Here is a 17366-nt window from a genome sequence, read left to right on the forward strand (position 1 = left end):
TTTCTCTGTATATGCTTTAAAGGATCAACTGTAACTATTTGAGTTGATGTACTGCTTCTCATACATACAGAAATCCTCAGTATGCTATGACTTCCTTTTTTCCAAGAGCCTGCTCTTAAGGAAGAAGGGATATTTACTTACTAATCTATGCTAAAAGATAAGGAGCATCGACTGCTTGGCAAGATGAAGAGACCCTGCCCCACCCCAAATTCTCCATTTGAACATTCCATCCAAGTCAACATTCCCAACACCAATGGCTTTCCAGTGTGCACTTTTTTTTCAGGTAAGCATTTAAACATCTTTAGACCATACAGAAAAATCAAGAATCAGAAAAAAGCTTTCCAAAACAAACCTGCACTTTTAGCAAGTCCAAAGGAACAGGCACACAAGCATGTCTCACAGCATATGCCGTGTCTAACCCAAACACTAAAAGCCTTGGATCCATTACCAAGAAGATCACAATGTGAAATCAAAAGACAGTAACACAGAACTGTGTATCTAATTCCAGACACCTGTAGTTTAATTACATTTCACAACAAGGCAAGCATTGTTGTGATTCATTTGAACTTGAAAAAACAGTTATCACCAGTTTTGGTGAGTCAACATACACTAATATCTTAAATCAATTCTGTGAACAATGAAGCCAAGTTTTCCTTTTCAGTAATTTTATTCTAATGTGAAACATGAAGAAACAAGCACCCAAAAAACTCCAATATAGTATGAAACTTTAATAAAAGTTGCTTAAAAAACAAAGAGCAAAATTTTAAAATAAACTGACTTGACTCCTAATCACACATCTTTCTGACATCAGGAAGAGTACTTTCAGACTTTCGGAAAAAAAAAGGAAGAAACAAAGATCTGCTGTTGAAACATTACTCCCAAAGACTGTTGAAACGCGTAACATGAAGCTTCAGAGACAGACAGTTTTATTAACAGGAGGCTTAATTTTAAACAGTATATACAAATCACATGACTTTTCCAAAGTTGGGACCACCTAGTAATCTGTCGAAACAAAATTATGCTAATGAATTACAGAAGCATCTGTGTAATGCAACCGCCTCTTTATTGAAGTACACCTTTATACAATCCTTCCACGGATTCCTGTACTGTGAAATCCTCTCGGGACGCAGCGCTGCACAGGTTTGCAAATCTCTCCTACACACCACATGAATAAAACTGTTGCCACTTGCACCTCTCAATTTTGCCTGCCCATACACTTCAGTGTTCCATGGTATGCAACACCAAAAGGCACTGTTCTTCTTTGTCAAAAAAAACCAAAAACAGTTTGAAGTTTACTATGTTTAAGTACAATGATTTGCAGGGAATAGCAGGCTTTTTTTCAGGCAATGCCCAAGTCTTAAAATTTATCATAAGCCAAGCAAGGATGAAACAAAAAAATTCTACTTTTCACTTGTGTAATTACTTCCTTTCCATTTCTCTGTTTTTCCATGGAAGGTTTCACTGCACAACAAAAAAAATGGCAACTCTTTACAGACTTTGAATACAGCACAACTTTATTGCAAAAATATATAGTAAACTCAGTATTTTCAAGTTTTGGAGAAAAATAAATTTTATCTCTGAATTCACCCATAGCAGTAATTCACAACAGAGTTGCTGAAGATACACATTTCTTTCATCATAACCTAATTTAAAACTTTATCTGGACTCCAATCTTCTAATAATCACCACTTTGGCTCTCTTAGCAGAGACTCTATGTGAGGAGTTCAAGAGACGTGAGAAACACCAATATCCAACTAGATCCAAAGATCCTTCCGAACTGATTTGTGTAATCCTAACAAATCAAGCTACTTAAACAATAATGATTATTTTCAACTGCAAACGTTTTAAATGTACTATAAAACTCATATGATTTATGTTTGAGGTTAGCTATACTTGTGGCAAAAGTCTTATTCTGCACAGTTATAATTGCAATATATAAATAACTAAAGGTTATACCACAAAGAACAGCTTGAATTTTACAGAACGATTCTGCTCATACTCATAGGAATTAGTTTGGTAGACACATCAGCAAAGGGCATAATTCAACTGTTCATACAGTGAAAATTTTGGAAAAAGTAAAGATACATACACAAAACAATTGATCTGTGTACACTGAGAATTCATTCAGTTGCAGAATAAAATCAGGACTTCAAACAAAGCTTTGACCTGTGAACAAAGCAAATTCAGCCAGCTTTTAACCAAATCTAAAAATAGCTATCTATTTTACAATGGCTTACAAGAATACCACTGAAGAGCTTCACTGACTTCATCTATTTCCCTTATCCGAAACTATGTCAAACCAATCTCAGTTTCTCGATAAGCACCGTGTCCAGAAGAGTTTACCAAACTTTTATGACGAGTAACAATCTGTCCAGCTTCTCTGCATATTTGTACGAGGAAACTCCACCGCACCTCTCTCCTTGCAGTGTTTCTCATGTAATGGCTAACGCAGTGCTCTGTCTTATCAAAACCAATCTGTTTTACAATTTAAACAATCCACAGGTTCTATCCTGGAAATACTATAAAAACCAATCCAGATGCATTTATCACAGCACTATGAATATCTATTCTACAACTACTTCAGATGAACAGCTACCCTAAAACAAGTTTTACTTTCCTGGAGCCTATAGGCCTGTCATTTAAATCAACAACAGCTGCCATAGCTTCCTCACGAGACTCAAATGCAACCATTGCTTCTCCAGTGGGCATGCCTTTTTCATTGTATTTTAAGCACACTGAACCAGGGATCACTTGGTAACCATAAAAGAAATCCAAAATTTCATCCACCGAAACAGTAAAGGGCATATTTTGCACTTTAATGACAGTTGGCCCTGGCTTCCCAGACCCTGTTCCAAAACCTGGGGGTCCACCAATATGTATGTTTCCTGGTCCGGGTCCAAACCCTGGAGGTCCACTTAAATGTCCAAGACCACTAGCAATTGCTGGAGGACCAGCACCAAAGGCAGGGGGCCCACTTAAATTGCCAGGACCATTACCAAACGTCTGAGGACCCCCTGCAAAACCTGCTGGTCCACTCAAATTAGCAGGACCACCTGCAAAACCTGGTACCTCAATACTTGCACCAGGTAAACCACTAGCTGCAACTGTGGGTATTCCTGGTCTAGAATCAGGAAAGCCACCTATTCCAGGTGGTGGTAAAGGGGGACCAAACGTGCCAGAGCCGCTGAAGTTACCAGGGAAACTGAATGGAGGACCATTGTTTGCTTCTTTAGCATTTCCCCCCAAGAAGGCATGCTCATCCCCACCAAGGCCCTGTGCTCCTGGCACAGCCGCATTTCCCTGGATCGGTATTTTTAGGATCTTTTTCCCTTGAGACGGTGGGTTTCTCTCAATATCTCTCATTTCTTCTACAGTTATCAAACGCAAATTAACATCTCTTCCATTCAGTTTTTTACGGTGCAAACGCTCTGCCTTACGAGCATCATCTTCAGCTTTAAACTGAACCAGTGCTTGTCCTAAACCTTGCCCATTATTATCAACAAGAATTTGTACAGAGTTTTCTTCTACTGCCAGTCCCTCTAGAAACTGAAGTATTTCCATTTTTGTTATATTGTATGGAATATTAGATATATGTGCACACAATTTTGGCAAGCCTGGTTCTCCCTCAGCATTCAGTAGGATTTCTCTCTGGTCGTAACTGAAGTTCTGCAATCGTTTACGAATCATATCTATCTTTTCTAACATTGCCTTTTTAGTAATTGGATGAACCTGAATGAAGCGATTCCCTATGTACTGCTTATGATGACACAAAGCTGCTTTATAATCAGCTTCATTCCTGAACTCAACAAACCCCTCTCCAATTGCCTTCCCATTAGGTCCATAAGCTATATAAATGCTGTCCTCAACTATATCCAGCTTTTTAAAAAAATCTATCACATGTTTGTTCTCTGATTCAAAGGGAAGACCTTTCAAATAAACACAAAAACCGTGCTCATGGGGAGACCTCGACCGCGACCTTTTCTGTCCACTGGGAGATTTGGACCTAGGATGAGCCTGGGGAGGAGGATGTGCCTGCCCAGAGGGACCCATGGTTTGCTTGAAAGTTATGTGGCCTCCAGCAGCTACCCACTGTCTCTCTGTTGCAGGACTAACTTCCACATAGCGCTGAATCATCAGCATTCTGTTTCGCTTCAGTGCTTCAAATGTATCTTGAGGAGAAAAAAACTTAACTAGTCCATTTCCATTATTTCGACCTACATGATCCTTCAGCATATGGATTGCATCCACACGGAGCCCAAGGAAAAAGTCTTTCACATCAGATTCTGTTGCAGTAAAGGGCATTCCATGAACGCTGACATACAAATCATCTGGATTGATTGGAATTGGCTTGACACTACCTTGAGAATTCATCTGGATAGTATTTACAGGATTCATGGGACCAATAAACAATGGATTCAAGCCGCTGTTCATATTCACTGCTGCTCCAGACCCATTCATTCCAGTGGGTAAGGGTGCTACAGGTGGAGGATTCATAGGAGGCATTCCTGATATGGGAGGCAGAGGCGTCATTGGAGGTACAGGGGGCACAGGGGGTATTGGAGGAACTGGAGGAACAGGAGGCAGTGTGGGTACAGGAGGTGGAACAGGTATAGGGGGAATAGAAGGCATTGGTGGCAAAGATGGCATAGCTGGGATAGGAGGGATTGGTGGAGGAGGTACTGTGTTCATTGGGGATGCTGTGCTAGGTATAGTTGAGCTAAATGTTGGACTACCAAAGGTACTCCCAAGATTTGGAGGTGCAGTCCCCATACTGGCAGTAGAAAATGTGGATATGTTTTTATTGCTTTCATGCACTGTAGTAGAAGCAGTTACTACACTAGGAGAAGGATTATTAAAGTTAGGTACAGTAGTAGGTAAGTTAACCCTTCCACTCATTCCAGAACTAGGTGGTGGTCCCGACCTGCTAGCATTTGCTGGTGGCATATCTAGATTGGCAGTTTCAAAACGCCTACGACTGAGTTCTATCATGTTCTGCATTTCAGTTTTACTGCTCAGCAACAACGTTACTTTTGACCCTTTAATTGTACCACCTGTGCGCATCATACCAAGCCTTGCATCTTCATCAGTGGCAAAAACGATGAAAGCCTCACCCAGTTCACCCCCTACAATATGCACGCCCCCATCAGGAATGGTCAATCCAGAGAAGAAGTGGCGAATGTCCATGGTCCCCGCCACAATCGGGAGACCTTGCAAGCGGATGACCACAGCCATGCTGCGCTGAAACAACACACACCTGCAGATGAGAAAAGGCAACGGCTATGTCAGACTACTGTTCGTGACACCATGCAATTACCTACAGACACCATCTACTATATTTGTTCATAAATACACCTAATAACATCTTGCAAAGATTAAGCATGTTTATATTCCAAGTTCCTTATTAATGTTTGTTTACTTCATACAGACTGAAGTATTAAACATTTACCAACACAATCAGTATACATTTTGCACTAAAAATTCCAAAATAGCTGTTATGCTAAGACCCACAAGTGTCAATTAAAAAAAAAAAAACAAAGGAACATCAAAAATCAGAACTATTACATCAGTAGTTCAAAATTTAATGGAATGTAAGCAAAAGGAGTATTTTAGCCATGCAAAACAAAATTAATGTACTATACGCTGATATGGTACCCACTGTACATGACAATGTGACTGAAAAATTCTGCACAGCTATGGGAAAAAAACAGTTCCCTTTCCTTTGGGGAAGGATTTTTACTTCCTGCCAGGTGAAGACAACTAGAAACGTAACAGTGGGTTGAGTTATGAACAAAAACCCATTATGGACAACTAGCAACTGTGAGACTCACAAGACATCCTGACAAGAAGCATTTGTATTATACTGACCTGATGTTTTTCTCCTAGCAAAGTCAAAAGGTCCAGGTGACCTGAATCTTTCTATTATAAACTAGCCCCAGAATTTTGTGACAATAGAAACCTCACCTAAATTAAATTAACATCTATGCATATCTAGCTAGATATATGACCCTTACAATTTTCAAAAACAAGATATTTTTTAATAGTTGCAGATATTCTGTCTAGCATGACACCTTCTGTCTCAGACACAAGTAAATGAATTTTACCTCCGCAGCTGACATTAGCAGATGCTTAAGGTAATTCTGAACAGCTGGATCTAGACAGTTACCTTGTGACCTCAGAAGTCTAAGGTCATATCAGAAGTTGAAGACAAAGGGGAAACTAGATACTCATCACTTATTCAAACCTTCAGCAAAGGCTGAAAGCATCATATTAATAATATTAGCACAATTCAACAGTTCAGAAGCCAGTCTCTCGTCCTAAACCATCAGCCACAGCAACATGCTTCACCTGAACCACTTCATCTCTGAAACTTCTTGACTTCCTAAGTACAAGTCAGTTCAGTACCTGTATGGAAGATCTCCAAGGCTCCCATAAGTCACATACAAATAGTGCTAACTCAGCATTTGAAATCAAGGATGAACCAGATCACAGAATCACAGAACTGTTTAGGCTGGAAAAGACCTTAAAGATCAAGTCCAACCAGACACCCCAATGCAACACCACAAAGCCATGCATCGAAGACTCCTGGCCATTACCGAAGACCTGACCAACTACAATCAATAACTATCTCTCAACAACTCAGCTATATCCCAGCATACAGTCAAATATGTAAGTTGGCTCCATCTGCTTGTCCAGGTCATCCAAACACTTTAGAGAAGACAAGCCTTGAATGACAAGGTAAAACCACAATTTAACCAGGTAAGGCTGAATTCAGCACTTAATGAAACAAGAGGAACAATTCTTCCACGGGGTGAAGAAGCAACAATTCTTTTGTTTGCATGATGGAACTTCAGATTCCTAAAATGAGTCCTGAAGTATTTTGTTCTATTGACCAGTACACCAGAGCTAAACCCTTCAACATACTAATGAACTCAAGCAACATCCTGGGGTATTACAGGGCATTGCCCCACAACTAGTCGGCACCAGAAAAGGGTGGAGGACCTTTCTCCCTCAAGGAAACTGCAAACAAGCCCATCCACACCAAGTCAACCCTGCTGCTCTAGTCGCTGTGAATGATTATCGGATTCCTTACTGCACCATCCTGAAAAAGAGACAAGAACTTGCAATACAAACATAAGAAGACTTAAAAAAAAACACCACTAAGAAAACCCCTATTCCACCAAGGGAAGACAGCAACAGAAAGGCGAATATATACTAAGCTTTGGGGATAACTCTTTTTGAAAGCAACTTTCCCATCTCCATGGTGAGGTAACAGAAGCATATCCTTGCCTTTATCTCTTACAGTGGAATTATATTTAAACTGAAAATAAAATTCATTGCCCAATCATTTTCCAACAACAAAATAATCTGCCCATGAGAAAAAAAAATCCACAACAGGTCAAAGTAAGGACTACCTATGCTATCTAAATATATAAAAACGTATCTTAGACTTTTTGCACTGTTTTAAAAAGCAGTGTTTTACAACTATTCTGTAGTTTTGTTTTAAATTTGTCTAGCATTGATGACAATCTCTGAAATTAAAGTTAAAATGAAAATTCTGCCTCCTTTAAAGAAGATATATTAAAAAATATTGTAAACCCAAGGTTTACTATGTTGTGCTACAGGATTGCTTTTGAATTAGATGATCCTGAGGCAAGAAAGCAGTATAAAAGCATCCCTGGGCTTTGCACCTACACTTTCAAAACTGGAATACTACTAAAAGCAAATCTTGCCAGGAGGTTTAGATTTCTTCTACTACCTATTATACATATAAAGTTTCAGAAATTTTTATGTGTCAGAAGTTAAAGACATTTAAAGTTTCTCATGTTAAATGGGACACCACTTCTAGCTATTTCCTTAATACAAAAGGGATGACAATCTGATATGGCCATTGGTTGAACAAAGGCAACTTGGGAAGGTGTACCGAGGTCTGCTGGTTTGGAACACCTTACATTCTTTAGCAGAACTGACACCTGCTAGATAACTGCATTTATAAACTATTTCATGAATCCAGCCCAGAAGACAAATCAAGAGATGAAGTCACAGAAGAGTTCAAGCATTTGAACATTTACACAACTTTTGGGATAATGCCAGTCTTTCCATTTTGCATTAAATTCAGAACTTCATAACAAATGCTAAAGGAGTCTTTGAAGTCTCGTTACTAAGTACTCTATTCAGATCCACTAAATCACTGTTGACAAAAAAAATCCAAAGAGCTGCTTAGGCATATAGTCACTAGAAAAACTATCTGCAATGACTTCAGTGTAGTTAATTCCACACAGAATATTAAGCAAATGCTTGCTTAATATTAAGCAAGAGCTGACAGTAACATGGTCCAAATAAAAAGAATTTTAAGAACTTGACTAATCAAATATTTTTGACAACAGAATATTTTCTCAACACGTAACACAGCTGCTTCATTTTTCCAGAATTTCAGTGCTTAGACAAAGTAGTAGTGTCACTTCTGTGATTTAAAGAAAAATCTCAAGGACCAAAAGGGCCAAATTTCAAATTTCTAAATACTCACAAACCACATTTTTTCCAAAATGCGCTTAGGAGACAATAACCCACTTGCTCAAATTTTCCAAGTAATGAAAATGCAAAGCCTGCTCAAATATTTCACTGTTCACTTGCAAAGACGAACACACGCAGAGGCAACATTAACTTCAGACACAAAACAGGCTGCACACCAGTTCAGCAGGCACTGAAGGCTTTTTGTTGGGCTGTCAGACATGTTCTCAGGCTGCCTGCTTTTCTCCTGGTACAAAAAGGTACTTCAAGGCCGAAGTGGGTTTTCTTGTCATTTTTTGTGTGTTTGGTATATTAGTGGAAGGACAACATTCTAGGGGCGTGCTATGGACAACCAATCCCCACTATAGCAAGTCACGATCAAAGCCGGAGATTAACAGGCTGCTGATTCAACCTGATTCAACTCATTTGATGAAACTTAACATGTCTTGACAGTAGTATCTTTAAAAGTGTTGACGTTACACTGAAAAAAAAAGGCGTAAAAGAGGACAATACTACTTTTCTCATCAATATGCTAGTCAGTAAAATAAGAATAATTTGGGTCATATATATAAATTCATAAACACACTAAGCCAGCTTTTTAAGATGTATGGATTTTGCAATAGGAAACTTCAGAAGATTCAACCTAGCCCCTGGGGAGTATTAAAGTACAGTACCCACATGATACACAAACACACAAACATATTTGGCAATTCTTGAGTGAAGACTAAGAACTGCAGAAACACTGGTATCGGAGTAGGAATTTTAAGTACAAGACTGTCTCGCAAAAGTTAAAATTGCAAACTAACAGGTTTTTTGCAAACAGTTCTGTCTTTTTTAAGGCTAAAATCAACCCATTATAGTTATCTTTGAGCCAATTTGAAACTATCTGATTGCTTTAAGTGCTGCAAAACCTAATTACAACCAATTGATGTACACTTCTACACTCCAACGGTTACAAACACTCAGACCTGTGGCCTGCAGCAAAGTAACTGCATTTTCCAACAGTGCAAAATAACTGGGAGAGTGTTCCAGACTACCACATGCTGATGAAACAACAAAACATTAGTTTGGCAGAAAATTCTGTTTACAAGAAAAACATTGCCAAAACCACCATCACCAGTGGTGAGTAGACAAGCTACAGATTAATTGACCCAAGTCTTTTGACACAAATTCACAGATTCCAAAAACTTCAAGTGTTTCTTAGGATATACTCAATACGCATATAAAGAAGTCTTCAATTCAAAAGCTCTTACCTGCAAAGACAGATGTTTTTTTTCTTAACAAGTAGCAGAAGCCAAGCCAATCCTGTGGGCAACCAATTAAAACCAACTTTTAGACTGCAATAAAGAATAAATGGAGGCAAAAATCAATGCAGGCAACACAACAGCAGTAACAGTTCACAAAGAACTGTATACATAGAATTTCAAACCTGCAACCACCACAAGGCACTGCATCATACAAGAATCATAAGGGTGCGTTTTCTATACGTTATCTCTATATGACTTGCTGGCAATTGCATTGTAGAGCTTTTGTATGGTTTCAAGACATAAATATGCCTTCCACAAAGAATATACAGAAAGCCAGAAAACATTTAAAGAGTCTTTCAAACTTTCCCATCACCAACAGGTGAACAAATCTCTCTTTCAAAGGTAAGGAACAAGAGATAATACTTGAAAGCCCTGAATTTTACCAAACCCTTGCTCCATCAATAATGATATTCCTTCTTCCAACTGTGCATCTACTTACTCAAACAAAGCAACTTAAGTAAGCCATACCTCAGAAAACCGCCCTAGAGCTGCAGGTGAAGAATTCTTCAAGAGTCACACTAGCTGGCGACACTAAATGACATTTCACAGGCACGTCCAGGGCAGTCAACTCCACAGAGCCCATAGCAAGAACTTGCATAAGACACTCTATTTTCATTTGTGATCTGCCATTTCATTACCCAAAATCCTCATCAAATGCCCGTTTTTTTCATCCCTTTATAAAAATTTTCTTCCCAGGATTACAACTCAATAAAAAACCCAAGCATTTTAAGTGGCAACACGTATTTTGTATTCAAAGATGGGGTGGAAAACCTTTGCTCCTTCATTACTTGGCAGACCACCTCACACTAAAACTGTGACTCTTTGGAAAGCCATTGAGGAATGAATCTCACTAAGAACAGATAACTGCCTCCTCCTCACACAACCCCCAACAAGCTGGTTTCAGTTACAAGCATCATTACCAAAGCAAACTTAGAGCAAGAAGTACTAACAAACCCTTCACAAACTCCCTAACAGAGGGAACTAAAACAAACATAGATATTTGCATATCTTCCAGGACATTAGTGGCAGACTTACAAGTGAGAAAGATACAACTACACTATACAGACTTATATTAAAATGGCAAACGCATTTAGAAAAGTAAGACTTTTGTTTATTAGACCTTTAAGAGAAACATGCAATCCTATATTAGAAGGACTCAACTATATACTTCCATGTATAGCAGTGTCAAGCAGCAGTTTACGAAGAAAGAAAGAAATGTAATCACCTGAAAAAACGGTTTCATGCAAAAACACACCTGCTTCAAGCAGCAGATAAATCTTTCATGCACAAGGAACCTCCCATTTAGAAGAAAACCCCAAATCATTAGATGGATTTCCAGTATAGCAACCACGGTGTTGCATACATTCCTCTTCACAACACTGAAAACAAGCTGAAGATTTGCAGTGGACTAAGACAACATAAACAAAACCAGGCAGCATTCAGAAAAGGTGCAAACTCCACTCTGCTGTGTTTAACTTCTCCACCAAACACCATCTACTTTTCATTTCAAGTCTCAGATCTCTCAACTTCAAAGAAAACCATCCATGCCCTGTGTAGGTGAAAATATCCTTTCCAATCAACGGAACACGCAAGAGCACATTAACTAGACAAGCACCGGCCAGAGCACAGGTGTTCCCACATAACGCTGACACCACACCTCTGGGAGTTCTCCGGAGAAACTCCACAACACCCTGTCAGCTGTACAGAAAGACCCAGCATCCACTGGGCACACAACCGATTAAACCAGAGGAATCCACCAAGGAAAAAACCGGCCGATGTGCCTGCCTAACCCCAGTAGATCAAGGTGGGGAAGCAAACCACTAAGAATAACAGGTAAGTGTGATTAAAACCAGAGCCATGAAGTTTTTTCGAAAGAAAACTCACACTCTGTATTTCCGGGACCCATTTGAACGCTGATTCGGTTTTTTTGTGGGAAGAGTGGCTTTGTTTTTTTTCTCGTTTATAGATCTGGATGGGGGGGGGGGGGGGGGGGGGGAAAGAAGGGGTGAGTGGTATTTTGTTGCTGCTTGGTTTCTTTTTTTTACTAGTAGAAGAAAGAGTTACTTTACTGAACAGCAACTTTGCTGGTCTTTATAGGGTACCCCCGACGAGCGGTGGTAGCGCCGCAGACACCGGGGACCTTCCTCCCCGCAAAGTGCGGAGTGTTTGCCTCGCTCCGTCCCCCAGGGCCGGGCAAGGCGCAGCCGCCCCTTCGAGCAGCCGGGACCAGACCGCCGGGGCCCCGCGCCGAAACGGGACCGCGCAGCTGCCCGCCGCATCCGGCCCGTGGGCGCCGCTCCGGACGCGTCAAATCCCCGGCTCGGGCCCCGACACAGGCCCCGCCATGCGGCCCGTGCCCCGGCTCGGGCCCCGGTGCCGCCGCAAGGTCACTCGGCCGCCCCCGCCGGACGGGCCCGCGGCGCCTGCGCTCGGCCCGCACAGACTCACCTGCCCGCGCAGCTCCGCGGGCCGCCGCGCGCGGGCGGCGAGAGGGAGCCAGGGACGGGGGAGCGGCCGGGGCCGGCCCGAGCCGCGGGCCTCAGCGAGGCGGGAGCGGCCCCGCTCGGCGCCCCGGGGCCGCAGGCGGGAGGCGCCGCCCGGCCCGGCCCGGCCCTTTGTGCGCGGGGACGCGCCCGCCCGGCCTCCCTCCCCGCGTCTCCCCGCCGCGCCGCGGGCCCGCAGCGCGGGGCTGGGCAGGCGACCCGGCCTGCCCGGGCGCCGCCGCGCTCTTACCGAGGGATCTGTACGGGAAAAAGGGTTAGAACGGAGCCGCCCCGCCCGGGCCCGCGGCGCGCCGAGCCCCGCGCACCGACCGCAGCCGCACAAAATGGCCGCCGCGATGCGGCGCCGCCGGGGGGGCGGGGCCGGGCGGTGCGCTGGCCGGCGGGGCGGCACGAGGGGGGCGGCGTCGCGCGCGGGCGGACGACGCGTGCGCCGGGCGGGGGGGGCGGGGCCCTGGGGCCGTCCCGCGGCCGCGGGGGGCGGCGCGCGCCGCTGGGCGCTGCTGCTGAGGGGACGGCGCTGGAGGGGAGCATTGGCCTTCGCACGAAGAAAAGAACCCTGAGAGCGGCTGTTTGTAACTTCTTGACTTACGACCAGGTTGCAGAACTAAAATGAAAGATTCCCGGGGGCCGATGCCCCGTGCTATGTTTGTCCTTGGCTTGACTGAAGACAGCACCGATAACCAGGCAGTGCCCTGAGCTGAGAGATCCCCAGACCCCTCTGGGTTCTCCATCACTGCGCTTCAGCAGACACAGGCACAGTAGCACTAGCCATTTCCAATGGAAAAAATTCGGTGTAGTCCTCTGCAAGAAACGGATAAAAATAAATCATTGCCTCCCTTTGCAAACAATTCTGCAGCAAATTTTGGAGTTCAACAATTCAGTTAACTTTGACCCCGGTTTCTGTTAAGGGGTGAAAACCAACAAACTCTCATGGTTGTACTCTCCTGAGGCAGAGTGATCCAGATACATTATACCATACAGCAGCATAATAATCTCCACTCCCTCATTTGTTTTCCTGTATATCCCCTCTTTCTACTCCCAAATTCTACTTTACTACTCTCATCCCATCCCAGTCAACAGCCCACGCTTGCTCATCTTCTCCCTATTAACCTCAGTTTTTCAGGTTTTGTATTCTGTTTGGTATTTATGATAATAGATGGCCTGAAAATACCAGTTCTGCCAAGCTAATATCTCCTTTTTGTCTTGGCAGGTGTGCCATCTAGTTACACACCTCTTTTTGATTGCTGTGGGCAGTATCCAGTAATTCACCTTTCTATAGCACTAGTGACAATAGGCAGGGTTGGCTGTCACCATGCACCCCGACACAGCCAGAAAAGTAGGTGATTGAAGTCACCAGAGACATCAATAGCCAGGCTTGCCAGCTTCCCTGGAGAGCTGGTTGCCTAAGTCATGCAAGGCGTAGCAGGAGCATCTGTAGCCCAGGGATTCACTCTGTGACACCATAGCACTTCCCAAGCTGCACCAACCACCCTGCAGTGGGGAGACAGTGTAGGATAACAAAAGGACTGTGCTGGAACACCCCAGGTCAGAGGAAAAATAAGACTTTTCAGCTTTTGTGCAATTTGATGAGTCACCACGTTACTTTTTGTTGCTCAAACAAAGTATGGTGAAGAGACTTGTGAGGCTTACTGTGTAGACCATCAAAAAAAAAAAACAGGACCAAGCTCCATAATCCTCAGTGGGCCTCTAGACTGTGTCTGTATAGACTCCATGAAGGCACTCTAAAGAGGAAATCCCAGTGTCCTGGACAGCTTCTGCAAACCAGCACATGTCCTTGCATCTGCAGTGTTCTGGTCTTTGCTTCAGCTTGGAGCAAAGTCTAGAACAGATCCCCATGACATACTACACCAAGTCTCCAACTGCCTTCTCAGCCATACCCAAATTTTCCTGGGAAAAGAATGTCTAGTTCACTCAAGACCAAGAAGCAGATTGCTTATAGAGTGGATGAAAGGGAACAAAATCCTGGACTACTATTAGTACTAGTATTAGTAGCATTAGGAGCATGCCAAGGGACCAAGGGTACCAAAGACAAGTCAGCAGCATAATGCAGTTAGTTATCAACAGCAGCAGGAAAGTATCTATGGAAAGCAAAACATAGATAGACAGAGGGTTAAAGGACAAGGGATCATGTAACTGTGTCCAGTGTTTTCCCTGTAACATGCATGTGGGGGAAGGCAGGCAGAGAAAAACAGCTTTAGGAAGGAATGGGATTTGCCTTTATTAGATACTAGGAAAGCATTGGGAGCACACTAATTTATGTGTCTCCTTTACCTAAACCAAAACTGAAAAAAGGTGTTAGGTATGCAACTAGGGGAAGAAAATTTACACAGGACATTTTAAAGTAAAGCTTGAGGTAACCCACATCCACTGTGCCAATTCCACATTTGAAATAAATATGTTTTCCTCCTTGCAATATACTTTTGCTGCACTATTAGTCTGGAAGCATTACCCCAAATCCAAGGTTCTTTGCTTCTCCAGACCCTAAAGGTACCATTCCATAAATACAGCCTCTGATCTTATTCCTTCATCTGTGGTTTGGATGAATGAACTCAGTTTGCTAAATGATTCATACTACTTTGTATTTTCCTTTCCAATAACTACATGTCAACCACAAATCTTAATTGTTTCCAGATCATTTAGAAAACTGTTCAACAGAAATAATCCTCACAGAGCCTCCCAGAAATACTCTCTTCATTCCTCATCCCAATCTCTGCTTAAAACCTGTCAGTCAGATACGACGTGATTTAATGGTCCTGTGTAGTTACTCTTAGAATCAAACACTTTGTTGGTTTTACTATGCCTACTCAGCACAAGCCCGCTCTGATTGTTCATTAGTATGAGCTTTGCTCTTACATCTTGGACCTACCTTTTTTTGTGACTCTGATTTGGACAGATCAGAGGAGCATCAGCTGTCAGAGGGATCATTTCTCTCAGCCACTCATATTGTCCATTTTAAAAACTGGCATTTTCTTCCTTCCTTCCAGTGCAGGACCTTAAGCACCAGCCTGAAATTTCATCAAAGCTGTCAGTAGTAGAGAAGAGGTCTCAGGCCAGCTTTTTGGGACTCAGCTGGCCTGAGACTCAGTTGGGAAACTGTACCATTTCAAAGCACAGAGCATACATGTTAGCAGAAACAATTTGACTGGAAACTGGCCCATGACTGATCTCACAGCAGAGGGAGAATCTCCAGCCAGTCAGTGAGGCAGGTGTAGTTCCCAAAGGCTTCCATATTTCCCTTTTTAAAAATCGGGGATATTTTCCAGTCAATGAAAACTTCACCAGACTGCCACGACTTCTCAAATTGATTAATTGCATTTAGCCACTTCCTCTGTCAGTTCCATACAGGCCTCCTGGTGTTTCTGCCTGACTTTGTTGGGATGCATTGCTTCTGAGTTCAGAAAAGCTGATCCTTGAATATCAACCAGCTTTCTTGGGCTCCTCTTCCCTCCAGGGCATTATCCCATAGGACTATATCAAGCAGATCCCTGATGAGTCCGAAGTCTGCTCTCCTGAAGTCCAGCACAGTGAGCTTGCTTCTCACCCTTGTCATTGCCCCAAGGATCTAAAACTCCACCATTTCATGGTCAGTGCAGCCCAGGCTGCCCTTGAGCTTCACATTCCCCACTGGCTTGTCCTTGTTGGTGAGAATAAGGTGGCATAGCACCTCTTCTCATTGTCTCCTCTATACTTGGAGAAAGAAGTTGACATCAGTGTATTCCAAGAACCTCCGGGATTGCCTGTGCCCTGCTGGGTTTTCCCCCCAGCAGATGTCAGGGTGATTGAATTCCTCCAAGAAAACTAGGGCTTGTAAACATGAGGCCGTTCCTATTTGCCTGTGATGGCCCTCATTGGCTCATCTTCCCGGTCAGGTGGCCTGTAGCAGACCCCCACTGTGATGACACCTGTCCCTGCCCTCCATTTAATCCTGACACCTAAATTCTTAGTTCCTCATTCATCCCCAGGTGGAGCGCCATGCACTCCTGCTAGCCATTGACATAGAGAGTAACACTGCCTCTCTTCTCCCCTGCCTGCATCCAACTCCCCAGTCACAAGAGCCATCCCAGCAGCTCTCCCTGTTGCTAGGAGGATCACAGGCCTGCAGGCACGTGCACGGTTCTAACTGAAATACTCACTTCAGATGCCTTTTGCATTATTCACTGAGTGAAGGGCGTGGCTTCAAAGAGTGCGGGATCTGCCCAGGACCCGTCTTCCGGGGATTCTCCCAGTGCAGCAAACGGGAGAGTTCCCGGCTTGGAGAGGCCCCAGTACAGGGAGGTCGCTGCAGCCCAGGAGAGCCCCAAGGGTCTCCCTCAGGGCCACTGTTTATAGGACCACAAAAGATGGGCTTTAGTCACAACAATGTTTCATCCTGGCCCCACTTTGGGTCGGAAACTCTTTGAAAGTGGGAGAACAAGAATATTATGCCAGTCAGGAAAAGTTTTCAAGGCTGTTAAAAAAAAATTCAGGAGCTCATTGGACAACACCAGTTCCTGGAGCAATGTTTCTGATAAGCTCAAGAGGAGCTGAGCCCAAGTGCTGTTCATCAAGGCCAAGGCCTGATGCCTTAGGTCTTAACTTTTATATTTTTCAAATCCTGTACTGCCTAGTGTGTAACTCTGAAGTTTTTTGTGGCCTGTTAGCTGCTGTCCTCTCATGCTGGTCAGACATAACAAACCCTCTCTAGGTTTGCTCTCCAAGGACACCTTGATTGTTCCAGGCCCCAAAATGTGTAAACTAAAGCCTGAGAAGAGTAGGGGCAAATTGGGGTAATTACATCATTAACTGCAATTATAATTGGAGAATTAACCCTGATATGCAAATGGACCAAACTTATAAAAGTGTGAAGAACTCATGACCCAGTGTCCGTCTTGGGTGTAGCCTTTGGACTGCCCAGGGTGTACCTTTGAAGGCCCTTCAAATAAATACCTACTTTTATTCTCTTATTTTTGTCTAGCCTCTGTTTTCAGGTAGCCACTTGAAGGCATCAGCCTTGAGCATTTTTCAGATCACGGTGCAGCCTGATGAT

The 17366-nt window shown here is 43.2% G+C and overlaps 2 protein-coding genes across 5 annotated transcripts in view; both read right to left on the minus strand.

Moving 5' to 3' along the window:
- Window positions 1-12658, minus strand: part of CPNE1 (copine 1) — a 50646-nt gene extending 37988 nt beyond the window's left edge. The window contains exons 1-2 of one of the 4 annotated variants that reach the window (XM_032127290.1): window positions 12549-12635; window positions 9762-9813 (exon numbers count right to left, since the gene is read on the minus strand). The gene's annotated coding sequence lies outside the window, so the exon portion shown is untranslated. Of the gene's footprint in view, window positions 1-5111; window positions 5195-9761; window positions 9845-12548 lie in introns of those variants that run through there. The other 3 variants (XM_032127289.1, XM_032127288.1, XM_032127291.1) reach the window with 3 other exon arrangements.
- RBM12 (RNA binding motif protein 12) lies at window positions 709-12648 on the minus strand. Its single transcript, XM_032127287.1, has 3 exons — window positions 12549-12648; window positions 9762-9845; window positions 709-5254 (listed from the first exon to the last, which is right to left on the minus strand). The coding sequence occupies exon 3, from the start codon at window positions 5230-5232 to the stop codon at window positions 2593-2595; it is 2640 nt and encodes an 879-aa protein (XP_031983178.1). The 5' UTR covers window positions 5233-5254; window positions 9762-9845; window positions 12549-12648; the 3' UTR covers window positions 709-2592.
- Window positions 12659-17366: the final 4708 nt, after the last annotated feature.

The sequence above is a fragment of the Corvus moneduloides genome, chromosome 17 (genome assembly GCF_009650955.1).
Source record: "Corvus moneduloides isolate bCorMon1 chromosome 17, bCorMon1.pri, whole genome shotgun sequence".
In the NCBI taxonomy this organism is placed as follows: Eukaryota; Metazoa; Chordata; class Aves; order Passeriformes; family Corvidae; genus Corvus; species Corvus moneduloides.